The 16,035-nt window shown below is 40.9% G+C and overlaps 1 protein-coding gene across 1 annotated transcript in view; it reads left to right on the top strand.

The window, feature by feature from the left end:
• Positions 1-16,035, top strand: part of reep3b (receptor accessory protein 3b) — a 62,896-nt gene that overhangs the window by 29,521 nt on the left and 17,340 nt on the right. The window contains exons 3-4 of the mRNA XM_034202986.1: positions 14,359-14,435; positions 15,836-15,956. Coding sequence (XP_034058877.1) covers positions 14,359-14,435; positions 15,836-15,956 — 198 coding nt within the window. The remainder of the gene's footprint in view (positions 1-14,358; positions 14,436-15,835; positions 15,957-16,035) is intronic.

The following is a 16,035-nucleotide window of genomic DNA, read 5'->3' as shown; positions in this document are numbered from 1 at the left end:
TAGGCTAACAGTGCCTTGGTTAAAGAGCCTGTTGCTGTTTATTTATAGCTTTGAATTCTTTAAAACCAATATTATCTTCTTAAACTTGTATGGTAGTCAGGAGCATCACTTTCTAATGTTTATTGATATATTTAGAGGGAGGGGATCTAAAGTAATGCTTTAAAATTCAGATTAGATTAATGTCTACCATTTTCTTAAATTCATGGTAGTTTCAGTAATCCCATGGTAATTGAGGACACAAGTTATCTAAATGACTAATGTCATCTTTATGGCTTTCAGAAAGGACAGGTGACTATCAAAGGACTAGCAGCAGCAGCATGATGATGATGATGTTAAATGTGTTGTTTTAGGAACATCCATTGCAAATACATGGAATTCAATAAACATTGAATAGCATGTCATGCAGTTTGTCTGTGCCTTTTCCTCCGTGTTGTCCTGGTTTGCTGTGCTGCCTCCTAGTCGCCACCATGGTTTGCTGTGCTGCCTGGGGATGCTCAAATCGCTCCGAGAAAGGAGTACGAATGTACGGCTTCCCCACTGACACGGAGTGGAGGAAAAAATGGCTGGCTCAAGTCAGCAGGAGCAATTTCACGACCAACAGCAAAAAAATATGTGATGTAATTATATACAAACACTGCATTTGCACTTTTTCACAAAACGAAAACCACACCATTGGGAAAGCTTAATGTTTTGTTTAATACAAAAAAACAGGCAAAGGCTTGAAAAACACAGAGTTGAGACTCAGGGTGCAGGGTGAGGGTCTCAGTGCAGGTATTCAGGCTCTATTGAATCCCCCTCTGGTTCTTGTGCTGAAAGAGGGAGTAACAGACAGGAGAAAGGGTTATACACACCTATAGAGCACACCTATTGGATGGAAAATTGCCTTGGGGAGATAAGGTGTTTACTTATATAAAACAGTAGTATTAAACTTACCTTGTGTTTTCACTCTCACTTAAGTCCCTCTCCCTTTGCCATCAATCCAAAATCAGCTGAGCTGCAACATTATACAGACAGGTAGTAATCAACATAATCACAAGGACACGATTCTTTCACACACAGTGACGTCACGAGATACCCACAATGCAACACGCGCCATATATATATATATATAAATACGCCATTTTCATGGAGGTGCAAATATCCTGGAAGTACAAATATAAACAGCTAGCTAACGTAGCAAGGCAGAGCGCACTAGTTTTTTTTTCTGAATTAACGACCGAAGAAATCGCTGCATGTCTTCGGATTACATCTCTGGATTTGAGGGGTGTGCTCGAGGTCGTTACCAGCGTAAACTAGAGCTGTGTGGGTTGTCGGATTGCCCTTACAGACTGCGTCGATTTTGGCTGCATCTACGTCTAATTTCTGGAAACACCAGGTGAATACGGCCCACTTGTCACAATAATATTATCATGCCATTGCATATATGTGGTATTTTAGAGTTGACTAGATATTGATTAAGGCAGCGTTTCTCAAATCACAAGTATGATCACAAGTATGATCACATCTCTGCACCCCACCAGTGGGGCGCAGAGATGTGATAGGTGGGTCACGAAATACAAAATAAAATAAAAAATTCACACTGGTGGAATATCAAAACAACGGCCCGCCCGGGGTGCAAAACGCATCAATGAAAGTGACCCTCTACCACACAAAACAACACCTGTAAATAACCCTATTTGTGTTCTTTGAAATTGAAAAGGATATTGCATTGTGTTACTTTCGTTGCAGTTGTATGTCTTAAGTGTAATTTGGCATGCTTTTATTTTGAAGGCGAGTTTACGCTGTTGACAGTTGTTGTTGCTATGGAAACAAGAAACGTTTCACAGCGGGCGGAACTTGTCATAAAGTCCGCGATAATAAAGCCCACCCATTTAGAGGGAAGATATGATTGGTCAATTGTACTGTCATTTGACATTACTCTCTCGTTCAGTTACTATAGCAGGCCCTCTGTGAATTCACAGCTGGACGTCCAATCAGCTCCTGTCTTCACCTCGCAGAGATGAGTTTCTTTCATTTAACACTTCACATTCAACAGAAACTGAATAGGCAGATTCAAAGGATTTATTTGGAAATGTTATTTTAAATACAATTTAATCAAGTTATTTTTGGTAAAACTAATGACAAATATTACTAAAAACATATTTTAAAAAAATATATGAAGAAAAATATAATTTGTTTTAATGTTTTTAAATATTATTTTGTAGAATATCTTAGGCCCTCAGAGACACTGGTAAACATCTCTCATACACACATGTGAAACGCTCTCACAGACACACACAACAGCGTTGCAGTCGGAAAGAAAAGCAATGTGGAGCGAGAGAGAGAGAGCGAGAGAGCACACCTTTATCTATTTAATAAAGTTGTAAAAAATAAAGTAAGAAATCATTCCAATGTGTACTATAGGACAGTAAAAAGTTTAAAAGGGGAGAGATTAGTCAAATATGCATAAATAAAAAGAAAGAATGCTAACTAGGTAACATAAGATAAGAATAAACAAGTTTAAATGATTTGTTGTGATCATATTCTAAAGATGTTTGGATTATTGAAAAGTATACAGCTCCCTTTCATCTGAGTGTTGAGAGCTGTATCCATAAATTCATGTTGGGCTCAAAGTAGGGCTGCTCGATTATGGCAAAAATCATAATCTCGATTATTTGGGTCAATAATTGATATCACGATTATTAAAAACGATTAACCATTTACTTTGAAAAACATCAATTTAGTGAAGAAAATCATTTGAAAAGTATGTTTTTAACAGTTGATTACCCTGAACTTTAAGTATAATTCAACTGAAAAACCTATTTAAAAAAAAATAAAATTTGTTTTATTTCGATTATGTTGTTTTCATAATCGTTGCAAGCCAAAATCGTAATTGCGATTAAAATACGATTAATTGAGCAGCCCTAGCTCAAAGTGCACCAGATTGATGCATTTAACTTCAACATTTAAAAAAAATCTTCCTGGGGGTGCATGCCCCCGGATCCACCTAGAGGATGTGACGTCCACCACCAAATAAAGCAGGTTAAAATAATTAAATTGAATACATTTTATTTTAGTAAACACTGAAAACGGGTCCCACAGACCCAAACAGCACTCAAAGGTTAAAGGTAGCATATAATAATGTTAAAATGTGCTAAATATATACACAAAATGCAAAAAAACAAAAAGAGGAGTAAAAGTAGCTCACGACTTGTTTTATTTTTTGAAAGTAGCCCTCAGCCTAAAAAAGGTTGGAGACCCCTGTTATAGAACGATACATTTGACAATTTTAAGCTTGGCCTACCATTTTATTGGAACGATGAGGAACAGGTGGGGCTTGAAAAGGCCCACCTGTTCAAAGTGGGGAATGACAGAAAAAGTTTGAGAACCACTGGATTAAGGCAATAGACTATGATATTCAGTACAGGAAGTTTAGCAACACCTAGACGGTGTATGGCTAAACCCTTGGCCTGCTTGCACCTCGCGTAAAACGGCGGATACCGGAAGTACGGTGTCGCCCATACACATGTTAATTTGAATCAGATGTACTGATAATATCCGCAATATAAATCTTTAAACGTCTTCTTACCTTTAAAAGTCTGTCACGAATGGTCTATTATGCTGCAACTCTACAGCTCTGCTAGCCTTGGCGCTAACTTCCGGGGAACGATTGAGAGGCTCCACGATCCGCCATTGCTGTAAAAAAGTGGTCCATTGGAGTGAACGGAGATGACATAACTCTCAGTCTATATGGCGCTGGCTGGGCCCTCTGTGAATTCATAGCTGGATGTCCAACAGCTCCTCTCTTCACAGTAACTCGCAGAGACGAGCTTCTTTCATTTAACCCTTCACATTCCAACAGAAACTGAATAGGCAGATTCGAACGATTTATTTCTTTGGAAATGTTATTTTAAATACAATTAAATCAAGTTATTTTGGTAAAACTAATGAAAAATATAACAAAAAATATATTTTATAAAAAATATATAGCCTATATATCTTTTTAATGTTTGTAAATATTATTTTGTAGAATATCTTAGGCCCTCACAGAGGGCCTAGAGGGCCCTGACGGCTCAACAAATAATCTCCATCGCCACTTAAAAACACAGTATCTAATATTAAGAGTTGCGTGAAGGCAAGGCAACTTTATTTACATACACATACAGAGGGTAAATTCAAAGTAGTACATTCACTGACATGAATGACATGGATATGGCGCCACCTTGTGTCATGTTTACAATGCAGATTATTGACATTAGGTCTTGCAATACAGTCAATCATTATCCTGGTGATTATTTCGCAGATAAACCTAGTAACCCCGCCCCCTTTTTAAAAAACGGCTCTTTTGAACGGCTCTTTGAAAGGAATGGAGCCATAAGATCCGGCTCCCTTCAAAGAGCCATAATAGCCCATCACTAATATAAATTAGATGTCCTTTCTTACAACGCTCTGTGTGTCGCTCTCTATCCCAGTGGCATAGCCACCATAGGGCCAGGCCCACCCAGTTTACTCATTGGCCCACCCTGAAAAAGCTTCGGTGTCATTTAATTATTTATTTATTTTTTATTATTATTATAAAAAAATGTATTCACCCATTGAGAATATCCAATAATTCAAAGTGAAATTCAAGTGAACAAATATTGAGTTTAATTAATGTTGTATGTGCTTTGTCCTCTGAACCGAACTCATTTACGGTAAAAACTGATTGTTGGTTCCGGCGCGCGCCATAATAATGTGAGAGAGGCAGAGAGCTGCCTGCAAAATAAATGATGGCTCAAAGTTCACTAATGAACTTTGGTTTTTAAAAAAAAGCCAGACTCCAAGAAGAGCTCCCACTGCCCTCATCTAGCAGCGATCTATACGATCATTTTCTGATAACGATGAAATTGCCCCGCCTCCCTCTCCCCTCTACCCACGTCTCCTGCTGCTGGGCTGTCAGAAGAAAAAAAATGTTAAAGGAAACTCTGCCACACGGTTCGCTCGTCCCTTGAAAGAGGCGGAGAGGTAGGTGTTTTTCATCTGCTGGTGGACAGTCCGGAGAGATATACACAGGGTTGGGTTGTAACGGAATACATGTAACGGCGTTAGGTAATCAGAATACAAAAATCAAGTAGGCTAACTGTATTCAGCTGGCGTTTCATTTGAAAAACGAGTAATCTGATTACAGTTACTTTCGTAAACCTGAAGTGAATACATTTTGGAATACTTACTGGAATTATTGGTGGAAAAGTTTCCTCACAAAATGTAATATTCATTACCAGCAGAACTGTGTGTGCACAGCGCTGCAGCGTGTCTGTGAGCGAGAGAGAGAGATGCAGCGTGTCTGTGAGGCCCCGCCCCCGCAAGTAGATGAGAGAGAGATCTCTTTTAAAATATATTAAAAGTTAGAAACGGAGATGGTTAGATAAAATGTGCAAGATAACGTTTATGTAGCATTTCTTTATTGTCGAGATGATGACATTTATAACGGGATAAAATCAAAGTGAATGGCCTGCTGCTGCTGAATGCATGGGGCAAGTGACTGGAAAAAGTTTCAGATAATAATAATAAATGATAATTCATTCTATTTAGGGGCGCCTTTCAAAGGACCCAAGGACACCTTACAATTCATAACATATTCTAAGGAAAGGTTTTAAGACAGTACAAAGAATGCAGTCCGGGTGATGTTTTTTATGTGTGGTGCAGGTGAGAGGGAGCTGTCCAGAATGACACCAAGATGTTGTGTTTGAGTTCTTGATAAGCCATTAAAACAGTAAAATACGTGTCTCCTGTTCACCAAAACATACCCATCTGTTGTGGAAAAAGAAAGTATTCCAAAAGTATTCTAAAAGTAATCTGCCACCGGTACCGGCGGGGATTGTTGTTAGCTTCTGATGCGCAGAAGAAAAATCTGGCCCACGCTACTGCTCTATCCTCTTTACATTTATCATCAGTGTGTGTGTGTAGGGAGTTCACCATGAGGTCATCAATTAAGCAGTCCAGCAATAGTGTGAGTCATACTGCAGGCGTGTGTGTGTTAGGCATTCTGAGACTTTGTGGTTGAAAAAGGGAGAACAGAAGAGAAAGAAAAACACATTCACCTTTCTTACAAACACTAACTTTACACACTCACTCGTCCTAACACACACACACACACACACACACACACACACACACACACACACACTCACTCACTCACTCACTCACTCACTCATCCAAACACACACACGCACACACACACACACACACACACACACTGTGACATTTCATTAGCTAGTGTCAGTGTGTGTTCAGTGGTGCAACCGCGGCAAGGTCTGGCTAACATCACAACCTGCCATGTGACTGTCTGCCCGCCTGCCACCCTCCACTGCTGCCTTTTGATATGGAGAGCCAGCCAGAAGAGCCTGGAGATGCCTTCTTAAAGAGGAGGAGGAGAGGGAGCGAGAGAGCAGGAAAGCAGAAAGAGAAATACATTCTAAACGTCTCTGTTACTACTATCTGCCTGAGAGGGAAAGAAGCAGGATTAAAGGAGAAAGAAAACAGAAGAATATGGAAACATATTGTGTTTTATCTCATTTCAATAGGCATTATTGACACAACATACAGTGGGGCAAAAAAGTATTTAGTCAGCCACCGCCAGTGCAAGTTCTCCCACTTAAAATGAGAGAGGCCTGTAATTTTCATCCTAGGTACACTTCAACTATGAGAGACAGAATGGGGAGAAAGAATCCAGGAAATCACATTGTAGGATTTTTAATGAATGAATTGGTAAATTCCTCGGTAAAATAAGTATTTGGTCACCTACAAACAAACAAGATTTCTGGCTCTCACAGACCTGTAACTTCTTCTTTAAGAGCCTCCTCTGTCCTCCACTCGTTAACTGTATTAATGGCACCTGGTTGAACTCGTTATCAGTATAAAAGACACCTGTCCACAACCTCAAACAGTCACACTCCAAACTCCACTATGGCCAAGACCAAAGAGCTGTCAAAGGACACCAGAAACACAATTGTAGACCTGCACCAGGCTGGGAAGACTGAATCTGCAATAGGTAAGCAGCTTGGTGTGAAGAAATCAACTGTGGGAGCAATTATTAGAAAATGGAAGACATACAAGACCACTGATAATCTCCCTCGATCTGGGGCTCCACGCAAGATCTCACCCCGTGGGGTCAAAATGATCACAAGAATCCCAGAACCACACGGGGGGACCTAGTCAATGACCTGCAGAGAGCTGGGACCAAAGAAACAAAGGCTACCATCAGTAACACACTACGCCGCCAGGGACTCAAATCCTGCAGTGCCAGACGTGTCCCCCTGCTTAAGCCAGTACATGTCCAGGCCCGTCTGAAGTTTGCTAGAGAGCATTTAGATGATCCAGAAGAGGATTGGGAGAATGTCATATGGTCAGATGAAACCAAAATAGAAAATGTTGGTAAAAACTCAACGAGACGTGTTTGGAGGAGAAAGAATGCTGAGTTGCATCCAAAGAACACCATACCTACTGTGAAACATGGGGGTGGAAACATCATGCTTTGGGGCTGTTTTTCTGCAAAGGGACCAGGACCACTGATCCGTGTAAAGCAGTGGTCCCCAAACTAAGGCCCGCGGGCCGGGTACGGCCCGCCTCCACATTTGGCCCGGCCCCCTGAACAATACCAGAGACGCATTATGATTTTTTATTTTTTTTTTATTTAAAAAAAAAACAAAACAAATTCAGTCTGGCCACGCGAATCCTAGACTAGCCCCTGTCAAAATGTTGTGACCTGCTCTATCTAAATCAGTCGCATTGACCCGAAGACACATTTTGAGTTGAATACACTGTTGGAAAGAGGAGAATCCTAGCTTTCTAATGATATCAGGATTGTTTTTGTACTTCAAATATTAAGCGAAATATGTCACATTATATAATGACTGTCACCGAGTCATCATTTTGAGAAAAAGGCCTTCAAAGTTGTCTCTTCTCTGGAATCCATCGATCTGATTGATTATTAGCGGAGCAAATGATCAAAATACTACCGAGGGAAGATATTTTTGTTTGGAGGGGAAGCTCGCGAGTGTGTGTGTATACGTGTGTGTGTGAGTGTGTGTGCTTGTGTAATTTTGCGTTTGTGTGTATTGTTTGTTTCCCGGGGAAAACCCTCACGAGAAACACCGGCTGTTGTTATGCCTGCTGTGACGTTAAGTTACTCCGTTCTCCGCTTGTAATTATGCCGAAGCTTCAAAGTTGTATTTATCATCTGAATTTGCCGAAACAAGTTTAATATTCTGAAAGCCAAGACTTTGTTTAATTGAAATCAGATGAAAACAAACTGTAACGGACCCTGCAGTGTTATCTATGATTACTATACTCTTACATTTATAATTTCAGCGGATTAAGGGGGGGGGGCGGCGCTGCGGAAGAGCAGATTGCGAGTGAGAAATAAATAAATTGGAAATAAAAGTTTCATATTCTGAAAGCCAAGACTTTGTTTGTTTAAAATCAAACAAAACACCCGAACCCCGAAAAAATTGGTTTTTTTACGTAAATCCACGTTTATTTTGAGAGATTCTGCTCTGACAACTAAGCTAAACTTTTACCTGTTAAGATTGTGCACGGCACAACAGAAAGTTACAGTAATTTTCAATGGACTTTTTTTCTGTGAAGAACCCAGAGAGGGTTATTTGGTTATTATTTATTTCATAAATAGTGTTATTTATTTCATTAATAGTGTTATTATTTATTTCCTGACTTTTTTTCTGTGAAGATCCCGGAAAGGGTTATTAATATTTGGTTATGTGTGGCTTTCTAGAAAACAATAAATGTTTACGTTTAGACACCCATGCGATCGTCACACTTTTTCTGTTACAAACTGACCCGGCCCCCATCAGAGAAGGGAAAAGTTATGTGGCCCTCACAGGAAAAAGTTTGGGGACCCCTGGTGTAAAGGAAAGAATGAATGGGGTCATGTATCGTGAGACTTTGAGTGACAACCTCCTTCCATCAGCAAGGGCATTGAAGATGAAACGTGGCTGGGTCTTTCAGCATGACAATGATCCCAAACACACCGCCCGGGCAACGAAGGAGTGGCTTCGTAAGAAGCATTTCAAGGTCCTGGAGTGGCCTAGCCAGTCTCCAGATCTCAACCCCATAGAAAATCTTTGGAGGGAGTTGAAAGTCCGTGTTGCCCAGCGACAGCCCCAAAACATCACTGCTCTAGAGGAGATCTGCATGGAGGAATGGGCCAAAATACCAGCAACAGTGTGTGAAAACCTTGTGAAGACTTACAGAAAACGTTTGACCTCTGTCATTGCCAACAAAGGGTATATAACCAGGGGTGCACATAACTTTTTTGCCCTGGTTCTCAAAGGAGCACCTGGAGATGTTGCTTGGTGCTCATCCTTAAAATGAAATAAACCGTAACTTTTGAGGGGGTCTTGACTTTATTTGCCAGACACACGGCACTGAACACACATGCAGATGTGAACACAGAACACACATGCAGAGGTGAACACAGAACACACATGCAGAGGTGAACACAAGACAACATTAGCACGACCAGTAATCCTACAAAGTACAAACTGTCATCACTACCCTCCTGACCGTTCTCCTCACTGTCTTCCTCTCTGTCAGACATGGTAGCTGATGATGTAGGCCTACTTCTTTCTCTCTGGTTGAGTCTGCGATTAGCTGCTTGCATCCACAAGTCAGCAGCTGGTTTTGGGTCGAAAGTCTCTCATGTCATCTTAGACAAGTGGATGTAATCAAATAAGTATGTGAACATAACCAATAACCTACCATAGCCAATAACAAATGAATGTAACTTATTTTATTTGTGTTGTTCATTCATATCTTATTTTACCTTAACATTTATTTATTTATACATTTTAAATGTTTTATCTCCAGTTTTAAAGGGTATTTTTGGTTACTGTCCTATAGTATGCATTGGAATGATTTCAAACCTGTTTATCCCAATAATTATAAAGGAGTGCCTTGGAAATATGTGTTTACATAAATTGTGACCAAACTGTTTGAACTTAGACTAAAGTGAACTATCTAAACACTCAGTCCTTTACCTCACTGAGCTGTAGTTATCAGCCTCTCAGTCTGACTGGAGAGGACTCTCCCTCCACATCATTGTAGAAACATCTTCTTCTTATATCCGTTAGAGCAGCTAGCACCAGATTCTAATAACAACAGCGGGCGGTGCGCCCTTCTCTCTCTCCCTCGCTCACTCGCATTTTGGCTGTGAGCTGCGGGCGCCAGATAAGCCAACATCCCCCATTTTCATCACTTACAGCGCCCATTGTACAGGGCAAATGAAAAGTGTAACCGGGGTGAAAAGGGTGTTACATTTACTTAATTATGAATATTGTTACATCAAGGCCGAAAATTAGGATGAGCCCCAACGGTCAAAAATGTTTTTTCCCTCCCAGAGCTGCCAGCGCAGCGCCTCCACAGATCTGGCGCCCTAGGCGAACATCTATAACGCCAGTGCTACGGGCCGACCCTGAGTTCATATGCAACTCGCAAATATCTTTCTCTCTCTCTCCTCTCTCCTCTCTTTTCTCTTCTCCCTTCTCTCTCTCTCAATGTTGGTACGCAAATGCGCCTTTTTTCAAATGACCCGGTGCTCTTTTTTTGGCGGAGGTGCGCATGCGCACCTGCGCACCAGTTATGTGCAGCCCTGTATATAACAAAGTATTGAGATTAACTTTTGTTCTTGACCAAATACTTATTTTCCACCATAATTTGCAAATAAATTCTTTAAAAATCAGACAATGTGAGTTTCTGGATTTTTTATTTTCTTCTCATTCTGTCTCTCATAGTTGAAGTGTACCTAGGATGAAAATTACAGGCCTCTCATCTTTTTAAGTGGGAGAACTTGCACAATTGGTGGCTGACTAACAGAGTTGGGTGTAACGCGGTACAAAGTAATGCGTTACTGTAATAATATTACTTTTGTCGGTAACGGAGTAGTGTAACGCGTTACTTTTATAATTTAGTAATCACACCACAGTTACTAACATTGCCCCGACACGCGTTACTTCGTTACTTTTATAAAATAATCACACTCACTGACAGACTAGAGGGGTTTCCGCCGCAGGTTTATATACATGTAGGCCTATGTAATCTGCGCGACTTGCGAGACCACATCTCCACGTGCAGTGCTGCATAAACATGGCTGAGTCTTCTCATCTGTAAACTCCCTCAACGCGCCGCTCGCTGTCTTTTGTTGATCGCCCTCTCACGGGTGAACAGTTCAATGTCCCGCTTCATTGTAGGAATTCTGTCTCTACCACTTTAGTTTGACCATCTCTGTTACTAAGTTATGGAATACTAAATACATAAGTAATTAGATACCTTACCGTTATGCGCTCATAAAGAATGATAAGAATAATGCGTCTTGAACTGGTTTCATTCATTAGTGTCTTGACGTTTCACAGACTGTTAGTTTGTTGTGGTAGGCTGGTAGCCTATTTTAGAGCATATAAAAAGAAAGACTTGTGTTATGTCTTCCTTAATGCAATAGTAATTGGGGGTGCAAGTGGAGTCTCGCAGAGGCAAAACTGTGGCGCGCACACTGTAGGTGCGCCGCAGTCTGCATGATCTGCCTGTAGGGAGGGGCGGGCCGGCCCTGCGAGTAAAGTAACGAGTAAAGTAACGAGTTACTTTATGTAGATAGTAACGAAGTAGTGTAATATATTACTTTTTTTTAAAGTAATATGTAATATATTACTTTTTTTTAGTAACGACCCCATCTCTGCTGACTAAATACTTTTTTGCCCCACTGTATGACATTTGTTGCAAAAGCACAATTACAATTATGAAAGGCAATGAGTGAAATTAATAAATTAATGAAATATAGATATTGGAATAAGTATTATCACACCACATAACTTGTGAAATGTTGCTTTGATTTGATCATTTTACAGTCATTACATTGGCGTGCATAGTTCACATTTAAAAAAAGAAAAATCATATATATACATATCATCATCTAAGTACTTTAGTAAGTGACAACATAATACGGAAAAGGCTTGATGAGCACGTTAACTTAACCCTGCTTTTGTCGGTCACGACCGGTTGTTTCTGTGAACAGCAGAAATGATGCGGTCGCAAGGAATTGTGGGACAGTATTAATTCCTTTCATTACATTTAGGATGGTCCAATGTATCCTAAAGCAGCGGTTTTCAAAGTGTGAGGCGCGCCTCCCCGGGGGGGCGCCAGAGAGCTTCAGGGGAGGGGCAGCGTGAGAAAAAAATTACGAGAAACAGTGAAATCTAGCTAGTTCACTTCAGCTAACTTTTTGCGAGCAGTAACATGGATAAATGTTTACCTAAAGTGAAAGAGCAGACAGCGTCTGGCAGAAAACGTCACTTGCACACTTTTGGCTGTCTGCGGAGACAGAGTTCCCCCACCTCACCAAAAAGGCTGTAAAAGTGCTCATTCCCTTCACCTCCGCCTACCTCTGTGAGTGCGGGTTTTCCGGATTGACTTTGATCAAAAGCAAGTACCGGCCAAGCAGGGGCGGATCTACCGGGGTGGCATGGGGTGGCAACTACCACCCTAAAAATAGCCTTGCCACCCCAGTTGGCAGCTTTGTTTTGAAATAAAAGTTGTGGCTCATCGGACATTTCTGAGAGAAAATCCCTAATGTCCGAGTGCAAGTGAATGCAGCACAAGACGCGAGCCTTGTAACCCCTCCCCCGGCCCTGGCACGAGTTTGGAAATGTGATTGGCGGAGATTTCATTTGAACGGGACGGCACAAAACGAGAAGCATTCGGACCCAAGTAGACGGAAGGAATGAGATATTTGCGGTCTACAATGACAGAGAAGACACTGTCAAGTTTGGCTGTACTCAGCATTGAATCAAAACGCACTAAAGCTTTAGATCTTAATAAGTTTGTGAGGCGTTTTGCTGAACAAAATGGTAATCGCCGCATTCAGGTGTTATAGGCATACCAACTTGATGCTCTGCTCACGGATGACTCGATGAGCATAATAAACTGTTAAGATGATGACCTTACGTGTGTAAATATATTTATTTCTTTGTGGGGGTCTGCCCCCAAAAACAGTTTTAAGTCCTGAGAAAGTCAAATAAGACGGTGTGTACAACTACACTGCCCAGCCACAAAAAAGTAACCACTTTGATTGAACTAGCCAGTAGGTAAGGGCATTCCACTGGATAATAATACCCCTGCATTATAGCAACAAGAACAACAATAATAATAATAATAGCAATAATAATTGGGAGGGGGGGCGCGGCTGTTCTTAAGTTCTCTGAGGGGAGGCTCACCTTCCCACACTTTGAAAACCCCTGTCCTAAAGGAAGCGACTAAGCTCCTTTCCTATCATTAGAGAATCCAAACAGCTCTTATCATGGCTGACACTAGGCTTGTTTGAGACGAGCGATACCGACGCAGACCTACGCAATTGCGATCGCCGACTTGCTCTGGAGGCTCGCCTACATGAGAATTTGAAATCTCGTGGGACAAAGACGCCCGCAGACTTGAGAGCGAGGCGGCACAGTTTCTCTCCACGGGCTGCGGAAGCGAAATGCTTGATGGGAAACGACTCACTGGTATCTCGAGGGCTCATTGGTGGTTTTTACCAACTCTCCAATTGGCTCGGCAAAAGTTTGTTGTTGTTTTGTGTCAGTTTTACGTCGCCACTTCCATTCACATTTTTCATCATTGTTCCACAATGTTTATCATGAAATTAATATCCATATATTTTATACTATACTTGCACTGCTTACCGTTTTCATACTTTATATATCTTAGCATATTATTCATACTGCTCACAGGCTGCTGTGTATATCTAGTGTATTCATACGCCTCACTGTTTTTTCATCATTCAATTCATTCTATATTTTATTCTGTAGATTGTGTACATTACTTTTCACTTCACTGCTTGTTGCACTCCTAAACTGCATTTCGTTGTCTCAGTACCTGTAATCTGTGCAATAACAATAAAGTTGAATCTAATCTTGAGCAGGAACAAATGTATTTACTTAGTACATATCTGACATTAACGACACAACACGTGTGCATTCTTTATCAATGCAAACCGAGTCAAGCCGACTCCGGAGGTGGCGGTATGCACCTTAAAGTTGTTTGCAATCCGCCAAAAAAATGAGAGAAGAAGAAGAAGAAGAAGCCGACTCCGGAGCTGTCCGACTTCAGGCGAGCTTTTTGAGACCTCCCCCGGCTGCGATCGGCTATTCTCGTCTACTTTCGAGGCGAGCCGCAACGCGTCTCAAACAAGCCTACTGAGTCACTTCCTAGTCTTTTCACATTGTTAGGAACCTTGATGGACAATAAACACCATTCGACCCCAACCACTGTGCCATTTAAAGCAGTTTTTCACTTTTCGCTGTGATGCTCAGTGTTTTTTCTGTTTGTGTGTCTGCGTAGGTGCGATGGATGATGTACTGGATTGTGTTTGCCCTCTACACTGTGGTCGAGGCCATCACTGACCTAACACTTGCATGGTGAGTACCACACAAATACACACATGTTTACCAACTACTAAAAAATAGTTACACAGCAATCTCTTTTTATCATTATCTAAAACTCATTGTCTAAATTGCCCTATCCTACTTTACTATATGTACACTGTACCTTCACTGACCAGTGATCATTAATTAGGTTGGTATATGGAGTTTCAGAGTTAAAGGTCCCCTATTATACTCTTTTTTTTGTAATATATTATAGTTCTCAGATAAATACAAAAGATGTCTCTGAAGTGTTTGGCTGTAATACCAAACAGATAATTGTAGCATATCGTAAGCTCCTCTGTTTCAGCCCTGTTCCAAAAGTGCAGATTCAGTGTCTGTAGCTTTAAATTCTAATAAACTGCCTCTCCCCACGCCCCTCTAAGAGATATTTGGTTAAAAAGAGCTCAATGGTGCTCTAGGAGGAGATTCAGGTGATAAGGTGGGGCGGGGGGGGGGGTTACCTTGGTTGGCTATTGGCTAATGGTTGCAAAACCCAAAAAAAAACGTTGTGACATCACAAAGTCGCCTAAATCTGATCGGCTCATTTTCAGACAGGTTTTAATATAGATGGATCAGTGCAAAAAGAGAGATAATCTTTTTTCCTGAAACTTCACAAATCTCTTAACACAGAGGGTACACATATTTATGTAGGGAAAAAAATGGAAAAGGGAATATTGGATAGTAGGTGACCTTTAAGAAATGTAATTGGAAAGTCCTTGTAGTAATCAGAATGATAGATGAAAGAATGCATGGGTACACATAAAGGACTTAACAAAGTGTAACCTTGGGCTTTACATAACCTACTCTTTAATGCTGCTAGTCTTTGGTGTGAGGCTATTCACTGAATTTCACAAAGCATAGTTTTCAAGATGTAATATTTTAAAAGGCTACAACTCGACTGACTGACTGACATAAAATGAAAAAGGACATTTTCTAGATGCAAAAGAAGCAAATTTGTACACTTATGGAAAATGTAGTGCACTGCTTATTATCTCATTATCCCATTAGTACATTAAGATTCAAACACTGGCAATGAGGCAGAATACCATTAATGGTTAACTGAACCTTAAAGAACACTCAAAGATTTGAAAGGTGCCTTGTGGTGGGATGTGAGGAAGTGGAGAGGTTTTGAATGGACAATCTGAACTGAACTCAACAATACACCTCCCGATCGTCCATATGTGTTGGGGCTGATCCCTAACCTTGATATAGTGCCATGTAAAACATCATTTGAAGGTGAAATAAACTTTTGTGAAAGAGCACCACCACCAATTTGGTAGGCTGAAGCACAGCCCAACTACTGTTTGCTCATTGTTATCCTTTATTTTAGTTGTAAGAACACCACAGTGTGGGAGGATGATAGCCATGACAATGTTGTGTTTGTATGTGTCCAGGTTTCCTCTGTACTACGAGCTGAAGATAGCCTTTGTGATCTGGCTGCTGTCCCCTTACACCAGAGGAGCCAGTCTCATCTACAGGAAGTGTCTGCACCCCCTCCTGTCCTCCAGAGAGAGGGTAAGATGATCCATGTGTTTGTTGCTGAGAATATTACAGTCACACCTCGTTGTGCTTGATTAAGTGGTCTACTAGAAAA

This window comes from Gymnodraco acuticeps, unplaced genomic scaffold, assembly GCF_902827175.1.
Source record: "Gymnodraco acuticeps unplaced genomic scaffold, fGymAcu1.1, whole genome shotgun sequence".
NCBI classification, from domain to species: Eukaryota; Metazoa; Chordata; class Actinopteri; order Perciformes; family Bathydraconidae; genus Gymnodraco; species Gymnodraco acuticeps.
This window is presented reverse-complemented; position numbering and strand designations above follow the sequence as displayed.